This window comes from Cetorhinus maximus, chromosome 21, assembly GCF_964194155.1.
Source record: "Cetorhinus maximus chromosome 21, sCetMax3.hap1.1, whole genome shotgun sequence".
In the NCBI taxonomy this organism is placed as follows: domain Eukaryota; kingdom Metazoa; phylum Chordata; class Chondrichthyes; order Lamniformes; family Cetorhinidae; genus Cetorhinus; species Cetorhinus maximus.
In genome coordinates, this window is record NC_135899.1 from 18,658,158 (window position 1) to 18,683,606 (window position 25,449).

At 42.6% G+C, this 25,449-nt stretch overlaps 1 protein-coding gene across 2 annotated transcripts in view; it reads left to right on the forward strand.

The window, feature by feature from the left end:
• The window catches only part of LOC144695726 (SLAM family member 9-like), a 44,509-nt gene that overhangs the window by 259 nt on the left and 18,801 nt on the right, over positions 1-25,449 (forward strand). Inside the window, exons 1-7 of one of the 2 annotated variants that reach the window (XM_078566684.1) lie at positions 4,354-4,472; positions 9,534-9,851; positions 13,252-13,521; positions 16,690-16,806; positions 17,198-17,299; positions 18,889-19,014; positions 24,634-24,729. In XM_078566684.1, the coding sequence (XP_078422810.1) occupies positions 9,650-9,851; positions 13,252-13,521; positions 16,690-16,806; positions 17,198-17,299; positions 18,889-19,014; positions 24,634-24,729 (913 nt within the window). In that variant the 5' untranslated portion in view covers positions 4,354-4,472; positions 9,534-9,649. Of the gene's footprint in view, positions 1-4,353; positions 4,473-9,533; positions 9,852-13,251; positions 13,522-16,689; positions 16,807-17,197; positions 17,300-18,888; positions 19,015-24,633; positions 24,730-25,449 lie in introns of those variants that run through there. The other variant, XM_078566683.1, reaches the window with a different exon arrangement.

The following is a 25,449-nucleotide window of genomic DNA, read 5'->3' on the forward strand; positions in this document are numbered from 1 at the left end:
GAAGTTAGTGGCTGCGGTGCAGAGATGCCTATGATGGCAGAGATGGCAGTTGTAGCTCAGTTGACTAGTCCCAATGGCCAACAGGGAGATAAAAGCAAAAAAAACTGCGGATGCTGGAAATCCAAAACAAAAACAGAAATACCTGGAAAAACTCAGCAGTTCCGGCAGGATCGGAGGAGAAGAGCACAGTTGACGTTTCGAGTCCTCATGACCCTTCAACAGAACTAAGTAAAAATAGGAAAGGGGTGAAATATAAGCTGGTTTAAGGGGGTGGGGGGCGTTAGTAGGTGGAGATAACCAAAAGATGTCACAGACAAAAGGACAAAGAGGTGTTGAAGGTGGTGATATTATCTAAAGGAATGTGCTAATTAAGAGTAGGAAGCAGGACAAACAAGGTACAGATAGCTCTAGTGGGGGTGGGGTGAAAGAATACTAAAAAGGCTAAAAGGTAGAGATAAACAATGGGTGGAAATACATTTAAAAATAATGGAAATAGGTGGGAAAAGAAAAATCTATATAAATTATTGGGAAAAACAAAAAGGAGGGGGAAGAAACAGAAAGGGGGTGGGGATGGAGGAGAGAGTTCATGATCTAAAATTGTTGAACTCAATATTCAGTCTGGAAGGCTGTAAAGTGCCTAGTCGGAAGATGAGGTGCTGTTCCTCCAGTTTGTGTTAAGCTTCACTGGAGCAATGCAGCAAGCCAAGGACAGACATGTGGGCATGAGAACAGGGTGGAGTGTTGAAATGGCAAGCGACAGGGAGGTCTGGGTAATGCACTTTACAGCCTTCCGGGCTGAATATTGAGTTCTCACTGTTTCCCTCCTCCCTTATTCCCAAGAACTCCAGCACCACCAGTGGGGGAGTCTTAGATTTCCTTCAATTTACTTCAATGCTCTCTCGGTTTGTGCTGAAAGTTACACATTGTGTTTATGATAAAAATGGCGACAATTACCCTCAAGTCAAGGCTGCAGCCTCGACTTTATTCCTGTTAAGTTAAGCAGCTAATTTAATAAGCCATTACCCATGCGCATACACACACAAAATAAACCTTGGAAGTGTCTGCAGCACTTTTATTTGGAGGGGGAGGGGGGGAATAATGGGACGTTCGAGTAGAAAGCTTCGCTGTTTTTTTTAAAATGTGAATTAAGACCTTCTGGACTTTGCTGCACAACTTTGACGGCACCGGCAACATTGACCAGGTTGTGTTTGAGATTAACAAGGCGGTCACAGGTTGTCCCTTTCTGTTAACATGAGGTTTGACTCCGGCTTCCGGACACTCCGCGACTCGCCAAATGCTCATTGGCGACCAAGGCAAAATACTGTGGCTGCTGGAAATCTGAAATAAAAACTGGAAACGCTGGAAAAGCTCAGCAGGCCTGTGGAAAGGGAGAAACAGAGTTACCCTTTTGGGGTCCCCACGAGCCTTCTTCAGAGCTGGGGGTCTCAGAGCCCTGAGGAAGGGTCTCACGGACTCGAAACGTTAAACCCCGCTTCGCCCATTGGCGACACCCCGGTTCCTCGCCTGTTCCCACCCTCTTCCCAAGGATTCACGTCAGCCCAATAACATCGCAGCATTTCAGCACACGGGACCGGGACAAGAGCTTACCCTTGCCGCTCTGTCGACTACATTTCTCTCGTGTTCACCTGGCCGCAAGATATGGGGCCGTTGGTGGTTCAGGCTGTTTTGTCTTGCAGTAGGGGGTGCAGAACTACCGATTTAGGAAATAGGAGCAGGAGTAAGCCATTCAGCCTGTTGGAGCCTGCTTCCCCATTTGGTTAGATCATAGCCCATCATCCACCTCAACATCACTTTCCCTCACTATCCCCTATCCCCTGATGTCATTCGTCTCCAGAAACCTATCGATTTTTTGTTTTGAACATGCTCAATGACTCAGCTTCCACGGCTCCCTGCGGTAGAGAATTCCAAAGATTCACCGCCCTCCGAATGGAGAAATTCCTCATCACCTCAGCCTTAACTGGCCCACCCCATATATTGAGGCTGTGTTCCCCGGTTCTAGACTCATTCTATCTACGTCTTACCCTGTCATGCCCTGTAAGAATTTTCTAAGTTTCAATGAGATCACCACCTCTAATTCTTGGAAAGTCTAGAGAATGCAGGCCCAGTGTGCTCACTCTCTCCTCATAAGAGAATCCTGCCATCCCATGGATTAGTCTGGCAAACCTCCATTACACTCCCTCTTGGGGATTGTCTAGTCTCTCAAAAGTACGCAGCTTAAGTCCACACTCTCGTTAACCATAACTGTTTATTTACAGCACATTTACACCTCTACACGAGGTTGGTGCTCTTCCTCCTTCCAGATTTCTCTTACCGACCCCTCAGTCAGGTGATCTGACATCATTATTACATCAGCATCATGTATGCTTCTGATGTTAACCCTTTACTCTACATCTACCCCTCCCCCAAAGTCATTCTCCCCATCATATTTACATCCTCTGACAGGCTCTTTTCTGTTTGTGTATGCTTTGATCAGACTTGAGAACTGAGCCTGAGCCTAATATGACAGATTTTTAAAAGAAAATCATTCATGGGATGGGGCATCGCATTTATTGCCCATCCCTAATTGCCCTTGAGAGCTGAGTGGCTTGCTTGGCCATTTCAGAGGGCATTTAAGAGTCAACCACATTGCTGTGGGTCTGGAGTCACATGTAGGCCAGACCAGATAATGACAGCAGATTTCCTTCCCTAAAGGACATCAATGAACCAGATGTGTTTTTAATTTTAATTTTAATCAACAATGGCCATCATTAGACTTTTAATTCCAAATTTTTTTTTAACTGGATTTAAATTTCACCATCTGCCATGGTGGGATTTGAACCTGGATTCCCAGAGCATTACCCTTGGTCTCTAGATCATTATTCCAATGACAATACCACTGCACCACCGCCTTCAAACCAATTGTCAAAGAGAACCCTGCAGGTCAGTTTACTATAAACTAGGAAATGCAGATGTAATTAGGGTTTTATTGTTCCTTCCCACAATGTGTACAGGGGGCAGGAATATGGGGAAGGGGGGTGTTGGTGTCGGGGATACCAGTCTGAAGGGTTCACCTAGGGAAACAAATACCATTGCACTGGCACTGCCCGTGGGTTGGTCCAAATTTTTTTTTTACTCATTCATGGGATGTGGGTGTCGCTGGCTAGGCCAGCATTAGTATTGCCCATCCCTAATTGCCCTTGTTCAGATGGGAATTTTTAAGAGTCAACCACATTGCTGTGGGCCTGGAGTCACATGTAGGCCAGATCGGGTGAGGATGGCAGATTTCCTTCCCTAAAGGACGTTAGTGAACCAGATGGGTTTTTACAACAATCAGCAATGGTTTCATGGTCATCATTAGACTTTCAATTCCAGGTAATTATTGAATTAAAATTCCACCACCTGCCATGGTGGGATTCAAACCCAGGTCCCCAGAGGATTACCCTGGGTCACTAGTCCAGTGATAATACCACTACGCTACCACCTCCCCGTACGCAGGTTGCTGTTGCACAAAGCCATAGCCGATGCTGAACAAGAGAATGGGTCAGGGCCCTCATTCCCACTGCTTGCTTGATGTTGAGGTAATGGCAATGTCATTGGATGATAACCCAGAGATTTAGGCTATTGCTTTGGGGGCATGGGTTCAAATCCCACCAGGGCAGCTGGTGGAATTTAAATTCAATGAATAAATCTGGAATATAAGCTAGTCTCAAGTAATAGTGACCATGACAAATATTATTGATCGCTGCTAAACCCAACTGGTTCACTAATGTGAAGGGAAGGAAATCTGCCATCCTTACCTGGTTTGGCCTACATGTGACTCCAGACTTGCAGCAATGTGGTTGACTCTTAACTGCCCTCTGAAATCGCCTAGTTCAACTCAGTTCAAGGGGAATTAGAGATGGGCAACAAATCCTGGCCTTGCCAGCAATGCATGTACCCCAAAAGAATAAAGGGAAGAAAATACAACCAGATGACTCATATGTGTGTGTGTGTGGCAGGAATTGTCATAAGCAACATTTATGCAGCAGTTGCAACATACAAACTGTGAGATTGGACTTTCAAAACTTTGGGATTGTTAACAAAAATAGAGGAGGAACAGGCAGAAGGTGCAGCTCTCTGGGCTTGGAGCCAAATGCCACCTCATTATTCTCTCCTCAAAAGCAGATCCAACTTTCCCATTAGTTCTGATGAGATATTTTGTAGTGGCAAGTTGATGGGGTAAGACCAGTAGGTGGGCCGCATGGTCATTTACCCCAATAGAGTGTTCTCCCCTCCCCCCCCCACCCGAACTAAAGTGCTTGAGATAGTGATAATGTTACATGGACAGTAACAGCCCCTCCCGACTTTCTGTAATTTCGACTTCAGTCGAGGCAGGTCATATAACCAGCAGCTGATCAAAGTTTCACGAATTGGCCAAAATTCAAACTGCACCCTCTGAAGCAGATATGAACCTACAGCTTTCTGACTCCGAGGTGAGATTATTAGCACTGAGTCATTGCTGATACCTGTTATACTCCGACATCCACTATCCTACATGCGTTGATACTTTCATTCCTACCACTTTATTGTATTTTTTTTTTGCTACTGCTACTATTTCTAGGGAAGGAAACTTTAGGGAAGGGAATCTTCTGTCCTTACCTGGTCTGGTCTGGATGTGACTCCAGACCCACATCAATGTGGTTAACTCTTAAATGCCCTCTGAAATGGCCTAGCAAGCTACTCAGTTGCATCAAAATGCTAAGAAATCTAAAAAAAGGAATAAAACTGGATGGACCACCCAGCATCGACCTAGGCACCGGAAACGACAGCACCAAAGTTAGTCCTGTTGATCCCGCAAAGTCCTCCTTACTAACAACTTGTGTCAAAATTGGGGGAGCTGTCTCTCAGACTAGTCAGCCAACAGCCTGATCAGTCATAGTCACGGAATCATAGTTTACAGATAATGTTCCAGACACCACCATCACCATCCCTGGGTATGTCCTGTCCCCCTAACAGGACAGGCCCAGCAGAGGTGGTGGCACAGTGGTATACAATGGAGTGAGTCCTCAACATCGACTCCGGACCCCAAGAAGTCTCATGGCATCAGGTCAAACATGGGCCAGAAAACTTCCTGCTGATTACCACGTACCATCCAACTTCAGCTGATGAATCAATGCTCCTCCATCACTTGGAGGAAGCACTGAGGATGGCAAGGGTGCAGAATGTTCTCTGGGTGGGGGACATCAATGTCCATCACCAAGAGTGGCTCGGAAGCACCACTGCTGACCAAGCTGGCCGAGTCCTGAAGGACATAGCTGCTAGACTGGGTCTGCGACAAGTGGTGAAGGAACCAACAAGAGGGAAAAACATACTTGAGCTCATCCTCACCAACCTGCCTGCCGCAGATGCATCTGTCCATGGTAGGAGTGACCACCGCACAGTCCTGGTGGAGATGAAGTCCCACCTTCACATTGAGGATGCCCTCCATCGTGTTGTATGGCATTATCACCGTGCTAAATGGGATAGCTTTTGAACAGATCTAGCAACTCAAGACTGGGCAATCATGAGGTGCTGTGGGCCATCAGCAACAGCAGAATTGTACTAAACCACAATCTGTGACCTCATGGCCTGGCATATCCCACACTCTACCACCAAGCCAGAGGATCATCCCTGGTTCAATGAAGAATGCAGGAAGGCATGCCAGGAGCAACACCAGGCATCCCTAAAATTGAGGTGTCAATTTGGCGAAGCTACAACACAGGACTACTTGTGTGCCAAACAGCATAAGCAGCAAGCAATAGACAGAGCTAAGTGATTCCACAGCCAACAGGTCAGATCTAAGCTCTGCAGTCCTGCAACGTCCAGCCGTGAATGGTGGTGGACAATTAAACAACTCACTGGAGGAAGAGGCTCCACAAAAATCCCCATCCTCAATGATGGAGGAGCCCAGCACATCAGTGCAGAAGATAAGGCTGAAGCATTTGCTACAATGTTCAGCCAGAAGTGCCAAGTGGATGATCAATCTCGGCCTCCTCCGGAGGTCCCCACAGATGCCAGCCTTGAGCCAATTCAATTCACTCCACATGATATCAAGAAACGGCTGAAGGCAATAGATACTGCAAAGACTTTCAGCCCTGTCAAATTTCCAGAAATAGTACTGAAGACTTGTGCTCCAGAACTTGCTGCACCCCTAGCCAAGCTGTTTCAGTACAGCTACCACACTGGCATCTATCCGGCTATGTGGAAAATTGCCCAGGTATGTCCTGTACACAAAAAAAAGGACAAAACCAACCCAGAAAATTACCACCCCATCAGTCTACTCTCCATCATCAGTGAAGTGATGGAAGTGGTCATCAACAGTGCTATCAAGCAGCATTTGCTTTGCAATTACCTGCTCAGTGATGCTGTGTTTAGGTTCTACCAGGGCTACTCAGCTCCTGACCTCATTACAGCCTTGGTTCAAACATGGACAAGAACTTCAGAGGTAAGGTGAAAGTGACAGCCCTTGACATCAAGGCAACATTTGACTGGGTGGCATCAAGAGCCCTAACAAAACTGAAGTCAATGGGAATCAGGGGGAAAACTGTCTGCTAGTTGGAGTCATACCTAACAGAAAGGAAGATAGTTGTGGTTGTTGGAGTCAATCATCTCAGCTCCATGACATCACTGCAAGAGTTCCTCAGGGTTGGGTCCTCAGCCCAACCATCTTCAGCTTCTTCATCAATGACCTTCCTTCCATCATAAGGTCAGAAGTGGGGCTGTTCGCTGATGTGTTCACTCCTCAAACACAGAAGCAGTCCATGTCCAAATGCAGCAAGACCTGGACAATATCATGACTTGGTCTGACAAGTGGCAAGTAACATTCGTGCCACACAAGTGTCAGGCAATGACCATCTCCAACAAGGGTGAATATAACCACCGTTGCTTGACATTCAATGGCATTATCATTGCTGAATCTCCCACTATCAATGTCCTGGGGTTACCATTGACCAGAAACTGAACTGGACTAGCCATATAAATACTGTGGCAATAAGAGCAGATCAGCGGCTAGGTATCCTGTGGCAAGTAACTGACCTGCTGCCTCCCCAAAGCCTGTCCACCATCTACAAGGGACAAGTCAGGAGTGTGATGGAATACACCTCCACTTTCCTGGATGAGTGCAGCTCCCACAACACTAAAGAAGCTTGACACCATCCAGGACAAAGCAATTGCTTGATTGGCACTACATCCACAAACATTTGTTCCCTCCACCACTGACACACAGTGGTAGCAGTTTGTACCATCTACAAGGTGCACTGCAGGAACTCACCAAGGTTCTCTAGACAGCAACATCCAAACCCACAACCACTACCATCTAGAAGGACAACAGCAGCAGACAGATGGGAACACCACCATTGGGAAGTTTCCCTCCAAGTCACTCAGCATCCTGACTTGAAAATATATCACCATTCCTTCACTGTCGCTGAGTCCAAATCCTGGAACTCTCCACAGCACCCTGCCCCCCCTAACAGCACTCTGGGTGTACCTACACCACTTCGGCTGCAGTGGTTCAAGAAGGCAGCTCAGCACCATCTTCTCAAGAACAATTGGGAGGGGCAATAAATGCTGGCCTAGTAAGAGATGTCTACATCCCATAAATGAATAATAAAAAACAAGTAATTTTATTATGACTGTTAACTGTACCATGAGTACTGTTTCTTCCATTGCTACTATTACTATTTCTCGCATATTTCAAAAAGTACACTTTTTATTTTTAAGATGTCTAAAAGTACATTTACAGTTCAAGCTTATCATTACATAAAGTGTAATACATTTCAGTTTCTTTCAATGTAGCATGTGGCACTCTGAGGTACCTCAGGACTCCTACAAATGCTGGCCTAGGCATTGGGACACATATACCGTGAAAGGACAAATTTTAAAAAAAAGCTTTGTTTAGGCCCCTCATGGTTTTGAGTACCTCATCAAATCTCCTCGCAACCTCCCCTTCCCAAGGAGCCCAGTCCCAGCTTCTCCAGTCTATCCAAGCAACTTAAGTCCCTCCTTCCTGGAACCATTCTGATAAATCTTTTCTGCATCCTCACTAACATCTTCAAACCCTTCCTAAAGGGTGTGACCAGAAATGGACACAATTCTCCAGTTAAAGCCAAGCCAGAGTTCTTATACAGTTTCATTATAACTTCCACCCTTTTATACTCGATGCCTCTGTTTATAAAGCCCAGGATCCCATATGCCTGTTTAACCACTTTCTGTGCTGGCCTGCTACCTTCTATGATCTGTATACATATACCACCAGGTCCCACTGTTCCTGCACTCCCTTTATAAATGCATTTTTATAACTATTTGTTTTATTTTGCCTTTCATCATACTTGCTATCAATACATACCACTTCGTACCTCCTGGCATTAAATTTCATCTGCCATGTGTCCACCCATTTCAGTCCTGAAGACTATGTTGCCTGCCCAGTGCCAGGGTTAAGGTCACCTCCTCAGGGATGGTGTTGACCATTACCACCAAGAAGGACGAGGGCAGCAGATGCATGGGAACACCACCACCTGCAAATTCACCCCAAACTACATACCATCCTGACTTGGAAATATATCACCCTTACTTCACCGCCAATGGGTCAAACTCCTGGAACTCCTTCCCTAACAGCACTGTGGGTTTACCTACACCACAGGGACTGCAGTGGTTCAAGAAGGCAGCTCACCACCCCCTTCTCAAGGGCAATTAGGGATGGGCAATAAATGCTAGTCTAGCCAGCGCCACCCACATCCTGTGAAAGAAAAGCACATCCTGTCCTTTTCCTTGGCCAACCTAAATCTTATGATACTGTGATCATTGTTCCCTAAAAGTTCCCAGACTGACTCTTGATTCACTGGATCCACCTCGCTTCCCAGAACAAAATCTAGAAATGCCTCCTACCTCAATAAGTCAGAAACATACTGATCAAGAAAATTCTCCTGAACACACTTCAGAAACTCTCTGCATTTTACACTGTTACCATCACAGACTATACTTGGGTGATTAAAGTCCCCCTTTGCCACTCCCATAGCGTTCATGCTGTGCTGTCTCATTTTCCTGCAAAGTTTGTGACCTATAGAATATACCAAGTAGTGTAATGATGTCTTAACTCTAACCAAATAGCTTCTGTCCTTGACCCCTCTGATAAATCCTCTCTCTCCAGCACTGTAATTTTATCCGTCATCAATATCGTCACCCTCCTTTCTTTTTCCCACTCCCTATCTTTCCTGAAAACCTTGCGTGTAGGGATGGGGGAATGATAATGTAAAACAAAAACAAAATTACCTGGAAAAACTCAGCAGGTCTGACAGCATCGGCGGAGAAGAATAAAGTTGACGTTTCGAGTCCTCATGACCCTTCAGCAATGATAATGTAGCTGGACTAGTATTGCAGATGCCCAGGCAAATCCTCTGGGAACCTGGATTCAAATCCCACCGTGACAGCTTGTGGAATTTAAATTCAATTAATAAATCTAGAATGGAAAGCTAGTTTATACCCTTTGGGTAATTACATTGTTTTCTTTTGTCCATCAGCTCAATCAGAAACCCAGAATCCCAGCGAGTTGGTTGTTGGGGCCGTTGGGTCTTCCGTTTTGTTGCCTGGATTCAGTGATGAAGATTTTAAAAATGTTGATCATATCAGGTGGGCAATGTCAGGAGTGCAAATTCTCAATTACTACACTGTGACACAAATACCCACCTTCACTGACTTGTATAGGAATCGATGTACCTTCTACTCTGTCAATGGATCACTGCTGTTGAAAAATATAACACTGAAGGACAATGGACTATACATGGTGCAAGTTAATTTAAATGCCAGCAGGAGCAAATTGACCAAATTAAACATCTTCGGTAAGTGCTTTGTGTGTTTACTATTTTGTAATATCAATGTAAAACTCTTGTAACAGGAGACAGTGAATCTCCCATGCCATTTCTCAATTCAAAAGGGCATAAAGACTTAGATTTAAATCGCACCTTTCACTTTACAGCCAATGAAGTACTTTTGAAAGTGGGATATAGGGAGCACAATTGCAGGTCTGCACACACAAAGTTTCCACAGACTGTGAAGTGAATGACCATATCGTCTGTTTTTTTTACAATGTTACTTGAAGGATGAATATTGACCAGGGCACCAGAGAGAACTCCTCTGATCTTCTTTGGGACAGTACTGAGGGATCTTTTACATCCACCTGAAAGGACAGGCAAGGTTTCACTTTAACATCTCATCAAGCTACAAATCTGACAGTGCAGCACTCTCTCAGTACTGCGCAGGAGTGGCAGCCTAGATTGTGTCCTCAAATGTCTGAAGTGGCACTTGAACCCAGAACCTCCCACTCAGAGGCAAGAGTGCTACATCCCGAGTCACATTTGACACTAATGCTGAAAGGTCAGGTGCTGAGATGAGAAAGAGGGGAAGTACAAATGTTTGCTGAAAGAATTTGGAAGAAATACCCAACAACTTTTCTTAGCCACCAATCTAAATATGTGGATGGTCCACATTGTCCAGAGAAAATTAGTCAATAATTTGAGTATATAAATAGTGTTTTCCTTGCCCACTGCAGGTTAAAAAATTTTCTCTCGGAAGGTTGTGCAACCTTGGAACTCTTTGCCTCAGAAAGTGGTGGAGGCGGGGTCATTGAATATTTTTAAGGCAGAGATAGATAGATTCTTGTTAGGCAAGGGAATCAAAGGTTATCGGGGTTAGATGGGAATGTGGAAATCGAAACACAAGAAGATCAGCCATGATCTTATTAAATGGCAGAGCAGGCTCGAAGGGCCGAATGGTCTGCTCCTGTTCCTATTTCTTATGTTCTTAAATATGTAAACAAATTTGTTGATGTAATGCATTGTAGCTGTAGAAGCAAGCAACCCTACCTCAGTATAGTTAGATTGTTCTGTCATCATAGTCATTTCAGAAGTTAAGTTCACATGCTACTTTGCTTTTTGTTGTTATAATTGGACCAACTGCTAATCAAGCTCCTTCCTGCACAATGGTGCACTTTGAGTACGCATGATGTATTTGATGGTGAAGCATGCAGAAAACAAACTTTATTGATGTAGAGCATGGGTCATCAATCAATGACTGTACATTGAGAGAGTAGCTTCTTGGTTGAAAACCATGCTCCTTTATAAACCTTACCTCGCTCACATCCAAGGTATGTGTTACAAGTAAGACCTCACATTCCTGAACTTCCTGATTTATCTTCCACCCATTGGTGGAAGGATAAAAAAATCAGAGGGTACCAAGTGAAGATGATTGGAAAGGAAGCAACAGTGACATGAGGAAGCAGCGAATGGTTAAGATCTGGAATGCACTGCCTGAGAGCATAGTGAATTAGTGGCTTTCAAAATAGAATGGGATCATTATCTGAAGAGGAAGAATTTGCAGGTCTACAGGGAAAAGGCAGGGGAGTTGCGCCAGGTGAATTGCTTTTGCAAACAGCCAGTAAACAATGGGCTGAATGGTTTCCTTCTGTGCTGTAACCAGTCCATAATTCTACGATGTTTCTGAATCCTTTGAGTGGTTTAGTCTACAAATTGCCTTTCAAACCCTCTGACTATCTTTAGTACACTAGCCTTCCCAGTCACTTACTTCCTTGCAGAGTCATCTGTGGTTTTCCTGTTTATGCTAGAAAACCTATTTCTCCAATATAAAAGACAGGTTGATTATTAACCCTTAGTTTTCCAAGTTGTTCCACAGTTACATACAACAAAGTAATGGATTCTTGACTTTTAATACTGATGATCCTTAGGCCTTTCACCACATTGAGTGGAATAGGGTCTGAGCCCAACAAAACAGCAAGACCTGCCACATTGTAAGAACGGCCACTCTCACTGTCAATCATGTAAAAAAAGCCCTGGTGTGCTTTGCATAATTTGGTTCCAAAATGTTGTGATGCTTTATTAGAGTCAGAAGTGAAGGCAGTAAACTGCACTAAACTGCATTCTAGACGTTGTGCACAGATTGACACCAAAACACTCTGGGAGCTGTAGCCTGGTACATGTTTTGAATACCCTCAGAAGCTTACCACTTTTTAGGGTTGTTTTGCATCTGTAGCAAAGTGTCATCTCTGTACATGTAGATGCACTATTTTAATACAAGATGAGTATATCTCTTTAGGTATTTCTAATAGCAACTAAAAGAACATATAATTTTATAGCGGGAGGCTGTTTAACAGTGCAATAAATGATATATTATCAGTGACTGGATACATCAAATTCAGGTTTTATTACATGACTTGCTGACATTAATGGATAGAAAATTAGACAGAAAATATGTACTCCAAGCACACCCTGAGAAAAGTGGAATTTAATACCTTTTATACCTCTGTGCCTGGATCGGTTGGCTGGATGGCTAGAGTGTGGTACAGAATAATGCCGATACTGCAGGTTCAATCCTTATACTGGCTGAGGTAGCTCTCAGGGCCTCTCTTCACCTTGCCCCATAGTGATATTATGGCATTCCCCATGATTAAGCAACGAGGTGGGGACTGCATGAATAGAGAGAGAGAGAGAGACCTTTAGGCACCACATTTTAGAAAGGATGACAAGGCCTTGGAGAGCAGAGATTAAATTTATATCACTAAAATTATACCAAAGCTGAGGGAGTTCAGTTCTGTGAGAGAGCGGAGAAGCTGGGATTTTTCTCCTTAGAGCGGAGAGGGTTAAGAGGAGACATAATGGAAGTGTTCAAAATTATGAGGGAGTTTTTAAAAATTCTTTCCTTGGCTGACACCACCAGAAAACAGATTAACCTTTTCATCTAATTGCTTTTTGCGGGATCTTGTGCAAAACACTTGCTGAGTTTGTTCCAGGCCATAATATGCCTGTACTTCGTAATAGTTCATTGTACATGAAGCACTTTGGGACTATTTCTGTGAGATGCGAGAAGGTGCTACATAATACAATTTGCTCTTTCTCGTCACCATGGTGATTCCTTGTTGGTCTCGCAAGCCACAACACAACAAGCCCAGATATCGGTTGCAGTCTGTGATCTATTAATTTCTTACATCTGTTATGGCGAAGTGATAAGATACTATTGCTATCAGACAAGAAAACCTGTGCAAACTATGTATGATATGACTTCACATGTGCAATGGAAATGAATAGTTTTACTTTATATCTAAGAACCAGTTTCATTAACGGATGGAAATAGAATGAAGCTTTTGTGGCTAACCGCACTAACGTAATGTGAAGCAGCGATGTTTTCATGCTCAAATCTTTTTCTCTGTTCACTCCTTCACTCCCACAGAACCACTGTCAGAACCTTTGATCTTCAGTAATTCCACCTTTGTCGATACCAGCATTGCATTTGTCTGTCAAGTATCTGCGGGGAAAGCGAGTTCCATTCTGTGGTGGAAAGATGACAATGTGATAACCAATGGCCAACGTTATCAGTTGGCAGAAGACAACAGGACAATGGTTATTTATAAAGCCATAAAGTCAGATTGTGGGGTATACACTTGCACTGCGGAGAATGCTGTTAGCAAGAAGAATGTTTCACATTCGCTCGCTATTTATGGTGAATCACATTGTTTATCATCATTCTCACTGTTATATGACTGTTACTCCAATGGCAAATAAATTCCCATGGCAGAAAAAGGAGTAGGATGGGCAGTCACAGACTGGTAGTTCAGTTTGCTGATATACACTCCCACATTTGCCAGGAGTGTCAAAGTGGAAAATTATCTTTTCACTTAACATTGTAACTATGGCTATAGTTGCAACCTAGCATTCCTGTTGGGAATTGATGGGATTGAGTGCAATTGATTTGATGGAGGTGTTCCAAATCATGAGGGGGCTGGACAGAGTAGATAGGGAGAGGCTGTTCCCATTGGTGGAAGGTTTGAGAAGCAGAGGGCAGAGATTTAATGTAATTGGCAAAAGAAGCAATGACGACACGAGGAAAAACCCTTTTACGTAATGAGTGGTTTAAGATCTTGGATGCACTTCCTGAGAGTGTGGTGGGGCAGGTTCAATCCAGATATTCAAAAGATCAAAAATCTGCCTAACTCAGCCATGAATATATTCAATGACCCAGCCTCCACTGCTCTCTGGGGTAGACAATTCCAAAGATTGATGGCTGTCTGAGAAAATAAATTCCTCCTCATCTCCATCTTAAATGGGAGACCAGTTATCCTGAAACTGTGTCCCCTGCATCTAGTTTCCCCATGAGGGGTAGTATCCGCAGCATTGAGTCTGTCAAGGCCTCTCAGAATCTTATATGTTTTCATATATTTCAATAAAATCACCTCTCATTCTTCTAAATACCAATAGGTCCAACCTGCTCAAAATTCTTCATACGATAACTCCTTCATTCCAGGATTCAACCTAGTGAGCCTTCTCTAAACTGCCTCCAATGCAAGTATAACCCTCCTTTAATAAGGATAAAAATTATACACAGTACTCTGTAATCTCTCTCCACTTAAATAATATTTTGCTTTTCTATTTTTCTTGACAAAGTGAACAGTGATCCACTTTACCACCATTGTACCCCATCTGCCAATTTTTTACCAATGCATTAACCTATCCATATCTCTTTGCAGGCTGTTTGTATCCTCCTCACAACTAGCTTTCTAAGCTATCTTTGTGTTGTCAGTAAATTTGCCTAGAATTCGTTCTGTCTCATTAACGTAGATAGTTGAGGCCAACGCACTGAGGCATTCTACTCATTACATTTTGCCCAACTGAAAATGACTCTTTTATCCAGACCTTCTGTTTCTTGTTGGTTAGCCAATCCTTTATCCATTCTAATAGATCACCCCTAACACCATGATCTCTTGTGTGGTGGCCTTTTATGCCTTCTGGAAATCCACATGCATTACATCTACTGGTTTCCCTTTATCCACCTTGCTTGTTACATCCTCAAAGAACGCTAATAAATTTTCATAAAACCACATTGGCTCTGCTTGATTGTATTATGAGTCTCTAAATGTTCTGCTACTATTTTCTTAATAATGGATTCCATCATTTCCGAATAACAGATGTTGGGTTAACTGACATATAGTTTCCTGCTTTCTGTCTCTGAACGGGAGTATTACATTTGTAGTTTTCCAATCCATGGGAACGTTTCCACAATCTAGGGAATTTTGGAAGATTACAACCAATAGATTTACTATATGCAACCACTTCTTTTAAGACCCTAGGATACAGTTCCACCAGGTCCAGGAGATTTTTCAGCCTTTAGTCCCATTAGTTTCCTAGTACATTTTCTCTTGTGATAGTCAGTCATTGTTTTAAGTTCCTCCCTACTTTTTGCTCCCTAATTTTCTATTATTCTTGGGATACTTTTAGTGTCGTCTACTATGAATACCAATACAAAATACTCATTCATAGCCTCTGCTGTTTCCTGTCTGCCATTATTTATTTCTCCGTCTCATCCTCCACAGGGCCAACATTTATCTTAGCCCCTCACTTCGTTTTTATGCAATTGTAGAAGCTTTCACTATCTGTTTTTAATGTTTTTTGTTAGTTTACTCTCATTTTCTAATTTCTCCCTCGTTTTTTTAATCATCCTTTGCTGGTTTCTAAAATGTTCCCAATCTTCCAGCTTACCACTAAACTTTGCAGCGTTGTGTGCCTTTTCTCTGATACCATCCTAACTTCCTTTGTTGGCCACAGATGATGTATCCTTTTCATAGAATCCTTTTTGCTCAATGGAATATATTTTTATTAGAAGTTATGAAATACCTCCTTAAGTGTCTGCCACTGCTTATCTACTGTCTTACCTTTTACCTACTTTTGCAGTACACTCTAGCTAACTATGTCTTCATATCCCTTGTAATTGCCTTTATTTAAGTTTAAGACACTAGTTTCAAACACAAGTTTCTCACCTCCAAAGTAAATGTGAAATTCTATCATGTTATGATCACTTTTTCTTAGAGTATCTGTAATCACTAATTAACCCTGTCTCATTACACATTAATAGGTCTGAAAAAAGCCTGTTCCCTGCTTGGTTCCAGAATCTATTGTTCTAAGAAAATGTCCTGAATTCACTCTGTGATCTTGTTCTCAAGGCTACTTTTGCCAACTTGATTTGTCCAGTCTATATGAAGATTAAATCACCTATGATTATTTCTGTACCTTTCTTGCAAGCCACCATTATTTCTTAGTACATACACCGACAAGTATATATCATCAGGGGGCTTATAAACCACTCCCATCAGTGATTCTTTCTCTTGCTATTTCTTATCTCCATCCAAACTGATTCTCAGTTAAGATCATTTCTGACTTTTACAGTGAAATCATCCTTAATTAGTAGGGCAACCTAGTCATTATCACATTACTGCTTGCGGGAGCTTGTGCACAAATTGGCGGTCACTTCTCTCATAGTACCATGGTGAACACATTACAAAAAATACATAATTGGATTTGGGATGCCCTGTGGTCATGACAGATGTTATATAAATGCATTAATCAAAATCCCTCATGATTTTGAACAATTCTGTTAAATCTCCCCTCAACCCTTCTCTGCTCTAAGGGGAATAATCCCAGCTTCTCCAGTCTCTCTACATACCTGATTCATCCCTGGTACCATTCCAGTAAATCTCCCCTGTTCCCTCTTGAAGGTAATCTAGTGATAAACACATCTTTAAGGGTTGGGGGAGGGGTGGGAGTGGAATCATCCCTGTTGCAATTTAAAATCTAATATGAAAATAATATAAGTTTAATATACTGTTTTCTGTTGTAGGTCTTCCACCTCTGATTCATCACACAATGGTATTGTCCATTGTTGCACTGATTCTTGCGACTGCGATCATCTTTGGCATAATACTTTTATGTTTACACAAAGACAGGAAAAATATAAGTAAGAAAAACATGCTATTTTCAGTTTCTCTGTCAGAAGTTTAAAACTGATATAATTTAATTACTGGGACACTGTGAGGCATTTAAATGTGACACTGAGTCAACTTAAATTCCACTTCTGACGTATCAAGTGATTTATTCAAATGTGTGAATACTCTGCTTGAATGGGTGGTGGGAGCAGATTCAATAGTAACTTTCAAAGGGGAATTGGATAAATACTTAATGGGGAAAAGAAGTACCAGATAATGGGGAAAAAAACGGGGAGGTGGGACTAATTGGCTAACCCTTTCAAAGAGATGGCACAGGCACAATGGGCCAAATGGGCCTTCTCTATGTTGTAATGTTCCATAATTCTATGAGTAATGTTGATGTCCATTCATTTATTATTCCAGGTATTGATTTTCATGGAAACGCACTACTATCCTTACAGCTTGCTGCAATGTTTTCGCTTGTCATTCTTTTTGCTGCCGTTATGTGTTGGCTACAGTCTGAAGGTACTGTGAGTGCTCACATGTGTTTTCTCTCTCAGTTAGTAACTGTATTTTTTACCATCCCTTGGTGTGATAGATTAGTGGTTATGGTGCTTGACTGAGAACAACAACAACTGCTTATATTTATATAGCAACTTTAACATAATACATCATCCCAAACGCTTGACAGGAGCATTATAGAATAAAGTATGACACTGAGCCTGAAAAGAAGCTATTAGATTAGATGACCAAATACTTGGTCAAAGAGGTAGATTTTAAGGAGTATCTTAAAGAAGAAAAGAGAGAAAGGCAGAGAGGTGTAAGAAATTACAGAGCTTGGGGCCTAGGCAAAGGAAGGCACAGCCACCAGTGGAGGAATGGTTAAAGTTATGAATGTACAAGGGGTCAGAATTAGAGGAGCACAAATATCTTGGAAGGCTTGGTGCTGGAGGAGATTACAGAGGTGGGGAGGGGAAATGCCAAGAAGGGATTTGAAATCAAGGATCAGAATTTTTAAATCAAGACGGTGCTTGACGAGGAACCAATGGAGGCCAGTGAGCACGGGGGTGATAGGGCGAAGGAACATGGTGTGAGCTGAGACAAGGGCAGCAGAGTGTTGGATGACCTGAATTTTAAGAAGGGTGGAATGCAATAGTTGTCTGAAGGTAACAAAGGCATGAATGAGGCATCAGCAGCAGATGAGCTGAGATGGATCAAAGTAGAGCAATGTTACTGAGGTGGACATAGGCAGTCTAAGTCATAATGTGAATATGAGGTCAGGAGCTCATCTCAGGGTCAAATTTGAGACTAGGGTTGTAAACAGATTGGCTTAATATCAGACTGTTGTCAGGAAGAGGTATGGAATTAGTAGAAAGGGAATGAGGTTAGGAATGGGGATCAAAAATAATAGCTTGTTTTCCCAGTCTTTGACTGGAGTAAATTTCTGCTCATCCAGTATTGAATGTCGGATAAGTAGGCTGATAATTAGCAACACTGGGTGAGTCAAGAAGAGTGGCAGTGAAGCAGAGCTGGGTGTTGCCAGCCTACATGTGAAAGCTAATGCTGTGTTTTCAGAAGGTGTTGCCAATGGGCAGCATGTGGTTGAGAAATATGAGGGGACCAAGCATAGATCCTTCGAGGACATCAGAGGTAGCAGCACAAGAGCAGGAGGAGAACCTATTGCAAGTGAAAGAAAGACTTGCATTTACACTACCCTATCACAACCTCAGAATGTCCCAAAACACCTTCCAACCAATGAAATACTTTTGGAGTGTTGCCATTGCTGTAATGAAGGAAATGCCGCTGTATTAATTTAAATTTGTAATTGAGAGAGTAAGGAGAGAAGTTAGGATGAATCCTATTACCCCGAGTGGTGAGGCAAAGTTCATTGTATCTTTGAAGGGATGGTTGCAACGCCTAAGGGAGTGAACTGGGCAGTGTGATTAATTATGGATTGCTCCATCAGCATACTGCACAGATCTAATGAGCCTTTTGCTGTGCTGTAAACAACTATGGTCTATAAGTAAAGAATTCCCTCAAGTTGGATCCAGTTTTTGGTTGTATCTTTATCTAACCTATGAATATGTGTAATTTCCTTCTGTTCTTTCCAATAGGAATTTCTGTAATTACAGTGATTACATTGGTGATTTTGTGTTTACTGCTAATATTCAACATATTATCGATGTGGAGTATGAATGACTGGGTCATGAAAACATTCAAAGATATCTTGAATTCTACATGTAAGTTCAAAGCTGAATTTTATTATTACTTATATCAAGCTTTCAATGCTCTCCATTAGAATTCCTCTTCGCAGTCTCTACTCCATTCAAAGAGTCCCATGAACTGCCTCCCGTTAACCTACACCGTACTTTCTCTGTGCCAATGGTGCCCTTTCTTTAAGTCCTGCCATTACTATGTTCTTGGCCACTGACTCCCAAAACATGCATGGGTTTTAGTGAATGTGTTTATGGATTCATCATTGAACAAATTGTTTCCTTGATCCCATTACTTTAATAAATTGTCCTTATTTTGCTCTCGTACTTGATCCTCTTCCCCTACCTAGTCTTCCACCCACCTTTTCACACATTCATACTGCTGGTTGTGTAACATTGACAAGAGGCCACAATGACCATCCAGTCATCTGAGCCAACCAGCCCCCCGATCCATGCTAAGACGAGTGTCCTCACAAATCGCATAACTAGGGAATGAGAGAGGGCTTTGAACTAAACAAGAGGGGTGGGGGATCAAGTTTGGGTAGAGGTAGCAAAATCAAGATGTAGAATCAAGACAGGAGAGCAAAATAGTAATATGAGAAATGAGGATCATAGAATGGCAGGAAGGGACAGAGAGAAAAAAACCTAAGAATACATCAACAGTCAAGACTAGATATTACAAAGTAACAAAAAGTCAAAACTTTCTTTCTGAGTGCACATAGCATTCATAACAATGTAAATGAATTGATGGCCCACATTGAAGTAAATAAATATGATTTGACAGCAATAACAGAGATGTGGCTGCAAGATGACAAGGATTGGGCCCTTAATATTGAGGGGTACATGACATTCAAGAAGAATAGGAAGCTAGGTAAAGGTGGAGGAATAGCACTGTTAATCAAAGAGGGCATTGGTGCAATAGTTAGAGACAACCTTGGTTCAGGAGATCAGGGTGCAGAATCAGTTTGGGTGGAAATGAGGAATAGTAGGGGAAAAAGTTATTAGTGGGGATAGTCTACAGGCCCCCTAACAGTAGTCACAGTGCAGGACAAAGTATTCAAGAGAAAATATTGTGTGCTTGTGATAAAGGGACGGCATTGGGGGGTGATTTTAATATACACATAAACTGGAAAAATCAGACTGGCAGTAATAGCCTGGATCAGGAGTTCTTAGAATGCTTTCGAGATGGTTTCTTAGAGCAGCATGTTCTGGAAGCAACCAGAGAGCAAGTTATATTAAACTTGATATTGTGTAACGTGACAGGATGAATTAGTGACTTCAGAGTAAAGGCACCGCCAGGTAGCAGTAACCACAGTATGATTGAATTTTACGTCCAGTTTGAAAGGGAGAAGAATGGGTCTAAGACTAGTATCTTAAATTGAAATAAAGGCAACTATGTGGGGATGAAAGCTGAGCTAGCTGAAGTGAAATGGGAAACTAGACTAGAGGATAGATTAATAAAGAAGCAGTGGCAGACATTTAAGGGGAAATTTCAGAGTATTCCGAATAAGTACATTCCTACTATAAAGGAAAATTCTAAGGGGAGGACCCACCATCCGTGGTTAACTGAAAAGTTAAGGAAAGCATCAAACTTAAGGAAAAAACATACAACTCCGCAAAGATGAGTACAGGATGGATGATTGGACAGAATGTAAAGAACTACAGAGAATGGCAAAAGGTTAATGGTGTAGGGGGTAACATATTAGCATGGATATAAGATTGGCTGGCTGGCAGAAAGCAGAGAGTGTGTGTAGCGGGTCTTTTTCTGATTGGCAGGATGTGACGAGTGGAGTCTCACAAGGGTCTGTACTGGGGCCTCAACTTTTTACGATTTACATCAATGACTTAGGTGAGGGGAGTGAAGACATGGTAGCTAAATTTGCAGATGACACAAAGCTAGGTAGGAAGCTATGTTGTGAAGAGGACATGAGGAGGTTGCAGATGGATATAGATAGGTTGAGTGAGTGGGCAAAGGTCTGGCAAATGGAGTTTAATGTGCGAAAATGTGAAGTTGTTCACTTTGGCAGGAAGAACAACAAAGCAGAGTATTACTTAAATAGAGAATGGCTGCATAATTCTGAGGTGCAGAGAGATCGAGGTGTTCTAATACATGAGTTACAAAAAGTTAATATGCAGGTACAGCAAGTAATTAAGAAGGCTGAGGGAATGCTATCCTTTATTATGAGAGGGATTGAACATAAAAGTAAGGATGCCATGCTTCAGTTATACAGGGCATTGGTGAGACCGTACCTCGAATACTGTGTGCAGTTTTGGTCTCTTTATTTAAGGAAGGATGTAAATGCATTGGAGGCGGGTTCAGAGGCTTACTAGATTGACACCTGAAATGAGTGGGTTGTCTTATGAGGAAAGGTTGGACAGACTGGGTTATTTCCACTGGAGTTTAGAAGGGTGAGGGGTGATTTGATCGAAGTATATAAGATCCTGAATGGCCTTGACAAGGTGGACGTCGAAAGGATGTGGTTGAGTCCAGAACTAGGGGGCACTGTTTTAAAATTAGGGATCACCCTATTAGGACAGAGATTAGGAGAAATTTTCTCTCTCAGAGGGTTGTGCGATTTTGGAACTCTGCCTCAGAAGGCGGTGGGGGCGGGGTCATTGAGTATTTTTAAGGCAGAGGTAGATAGATTCTTGTTCAGCAAGGGAATCAAGGGTTATCAGGTGTAGATGGGAATGTGGAAATCGAAACACAAGATCATCAGCCATGATCTTATTGAATGGCAGAGCAGGCTCCAGTGGCCGAATGGCCTACTCCTGTTCCTATTTCTTATTTACTTATGTTCAAGGAGCTCAAGTTGCTGTGGCAACACACGCTTTTTCATGCATGTTGTAGCCTGGAGCTATGGAACATAGGAAATAGGAGCAGGAGTAAGCCAGCCCAGGAATCAGTCTGGTAAGCCTTTGTTGCATACCCTCTATGCCAAGTATATCCTTCCTTAGGCAAAGAATCCAAAACTGTACACAATACTCCATGTGCTGGCTCACCAGGGCTCTATACAATTGCAGAAAGACTTCTGTCCTCCTGTCCTCAAATCCTCTTGCAATAAAGACTAACACCCACTTGCCTTCATAACTGCTTGCTGCACCTCCATGTTAGCTTCAGTGATTCATGAACAAGGACACCCAGGCCCCTCTGGACATCAACACTTGCCAATCTCTTGCCATTTAAGAAATACTCTGCATTCATGCTTTCCTTACCAAAGTAGATAACTTCACCTTTTTCCATATTATATTCCATCTGCCACGTTCTTTCCCACTCACTTAGCCTGTTTAAATCCCCTTGAAACCTCCTTTACATCCTCTTGATATCTCACATTCCACCTGGATATGTGTCATCAGCAAATTTGGAAATGTTGCATTTAATCCCCAATTCCAGATCATTGATATAGATTTGTGAACAGCTGGGGGGCCAAGCATCCATCCTTGCGGTTCCCCACTAGTCACAGCCTGCCAACGCGAGAATGACCCATTTATTCCTACTCTCTGTCTCCTATCCATTAACCAATTCTCAATCCATGTCAGTGTATTGCCCCCAATCCCATGTGCACTATGATATAATGGAATATAAAATGGGAAAAGGTGAAGTTATCTACTTTGGTAGGAAAAACAGAAATGCAGAATATTTCCTAAATGGCAAGAGATTGGAAATTGTTGATGTCCAAAGGGACCTGGGTGTCCTTGTTCATGAGTCACTGAAAGCTAACATGGAGGTGCAGCAAGCAGTTAGGAAGGCAAATGGGTGTTGGTCTTTATTGCAAGAGGATTTGAGTACAGGAGGACAGAAGTCTTTCTGTCCTTTTCTGCACTCTAACTTTACTGACTTACTTTACCTCTTGTGTGGGACCTTATTGAAAGCCTTTTGAAAATCCAAATATATCACATCCACTGGTTCCCCTTTATCTATTCTGCTTGTTACATCCACAAAAAGCTCTAACAGGTTTGTCAAAGATGAATTCCCTTCATAAATCCATGTTGACTTTGCCCAATTCTACCATTATTTTCTAAGTGTCCAGTTATCACATCCTTTATAATAGATTCTAGCATTTTCCCACCTACTGACGTCAGGCAAACAGGTCTGTAGTTCCCCGTTTTCTCTCTCCCTTCTTTTTGAAAATGTCTGGTCACATTTGTTACATTCCAATCTGCAGGAACCAGTCCAGAATTAATAGAATTTTGGAAGATTACCACAACACATCCAACATCTCGACAGCCATCTCTTTCACCACTCTGGGATGTAGATCATCAGGTGCAGGGGGTTTATCAACTTTTAGTCCCATTAATTTCTCCAGTATTACATTTTCACTAATACTAATTTCTTTCAGTTCCTCATTCTCACTAGTCCCTTGGTTCTCCAGTATTTCTGGGAGGTGTTTTGCATCTTCTTCCATGAAGACAGAGACAAAGTATTTTAGTTTTTCTGCCTTTTTCTCACTCCCCGTTATAAATTATCCAGCCCCTGCCCGAATGAATGAATGACTGTTTGTTTTAAGTTTATTTTTACACATCCTATTGTCACTATAGGGTTCATTGGTTCTATACAGTGTATAGTGGGTCATTGGGCATGGAAGTACCATAGCTTGACGTAGGAGTCATGAGGGGTCATGGAAGGTGGGAGGGGAGGTATAGCTTGGCATAGGGGGCATGAAGAGGACTTTTTGAACTCACATTTTAAAAGGTCCCCTCATATAGACTTTGGTTCACAACTCCTCTGAGGAGCCATGAACCACAACTCTATAAAAACCCGGCCTGGCTCCATGAAAATTGCAGAGGATTAGGACATGCCTATTTCCGCAATGGAGCCAGCCAGGTCGGAAGTGCCAGGTGTGGGATTTTGACCTAGACCATCCCACACCCTTTAAAGGCACCCCCAAAAACCAGTCAGTTCAGGAATGTTGCCAGGAATCCCAGAATCGGGACCCACCCACCACTTTTGAAAGGCTCCCAAGTCACCCATACTCAGCAAAAACCCAGCCCAAAGTTTTTGTTTAGTCTCTCTGGCATTTCCCTGTTCCCCGTTATAAATTCTCCTGGCTCTGGTTGTAATGGACCCACATTTGTCTCACAACTGACAACTCTCTCCAGCAGTCCCTCAAAGCAAGGAGAATACTTGCCATGGAGTGCAGCCTGTGGCAAGGCCCTGTGTGTGGAGTCGTCTAACACGGAGAGGCTGCTGCACTGCAGCTACCACACAGTTCTGGCTGACCAGGAGACTCTCCTGCTCTTACTGCCTGCCACAGACACATTGGAAGGGGATTTGCAGGTTGATAATCAACCTCTTTGGCCATGTTATGAATGCACCTTCTATGGTTCACCAGTCCCGGAGTGGGGCTCAAGCCTAGAGTTCCTCGTTCAGAGGTTCAGGGGATACTGCCACTGCGCCAAGAGACTTCCACAATTGGCAACTATATTTGTCGCACTCAGGTGACCCAATAATTGGAACTGCAGGCCCACATAAATATACCTTGTATATTCTTTTCTCACCAGTCGCATTCTCCAGTGACACAATCTGGGGCAGACAGCTCAGGATTTGTATGTGTGCATGTGTATGTATATGTGTGCATGTATATGTATGTGTGTGTGTATGTGATCTGTGCTCTCTGTGATTCTTTCTGTTTTATTTTTTACCAGTTTGTCGTGTCATGCTAGATGTAGTAACACCAATGAGTGGAATCATTGTGATGTTAGCATCAATTGTTCTGCTCGTGGAAACCATGAGACATGCTGGTGAGTGTTCAATGATTAAAAATATGGTCAAGCAGATTCTGAAATCCCATGAGGTCGGGCTAATTGCTGAGTTGTTTTTGCAAAAATTTTCATGTCACCTGATTTTTTCGGTGTAGAAGGAGGCCATTTGACTCATTGTGTCTGTGCTAACTCTTTGTAGGACCAAACTAACTCTCATACCATTGCCCATTCTTTCCCCTTAGCCCTATATCTTGCTCTGCTTCAAATATTTATCCAGTTTTTCTTCAAGAGTTGCAATGGGTCCCCGTCTGAATCACTACCTGGGGCAAAGCATTTCTTGAGTAAAGAAATGTTTTCAAACTTATATTCTCACTCACTGGGGTGGGGGGGGTGTAACTTTAACTCCTGACTCCAACTAAAAGGAAAATTGAATAGCATGTGTACAGGGTGGCAAACCTTTATACCATCACTCAATGTTTAAATTACACTCTTGATGATCATATTAAATTGACTATCTTGTGTGATTAAATCGTCAGTCAGCAGGAATAGCTCTTCCCTGCTCAGTCTGTCAAACCCTACATAGTTTCAAAACTCTCTATTAAATGTCCTCTTACCCTTCTCTGTTCCAATGGAAGTAGTCACCATCTTGTTAGTCTGTCCTCATATCACAGTGGCAGATGACAGCACACTCACTCTGTGTCGGAAGGTTGTGGGTTCAAGTCCTGCTCCAGAGGCTTGAGCACAAAATCTAGGCTAACA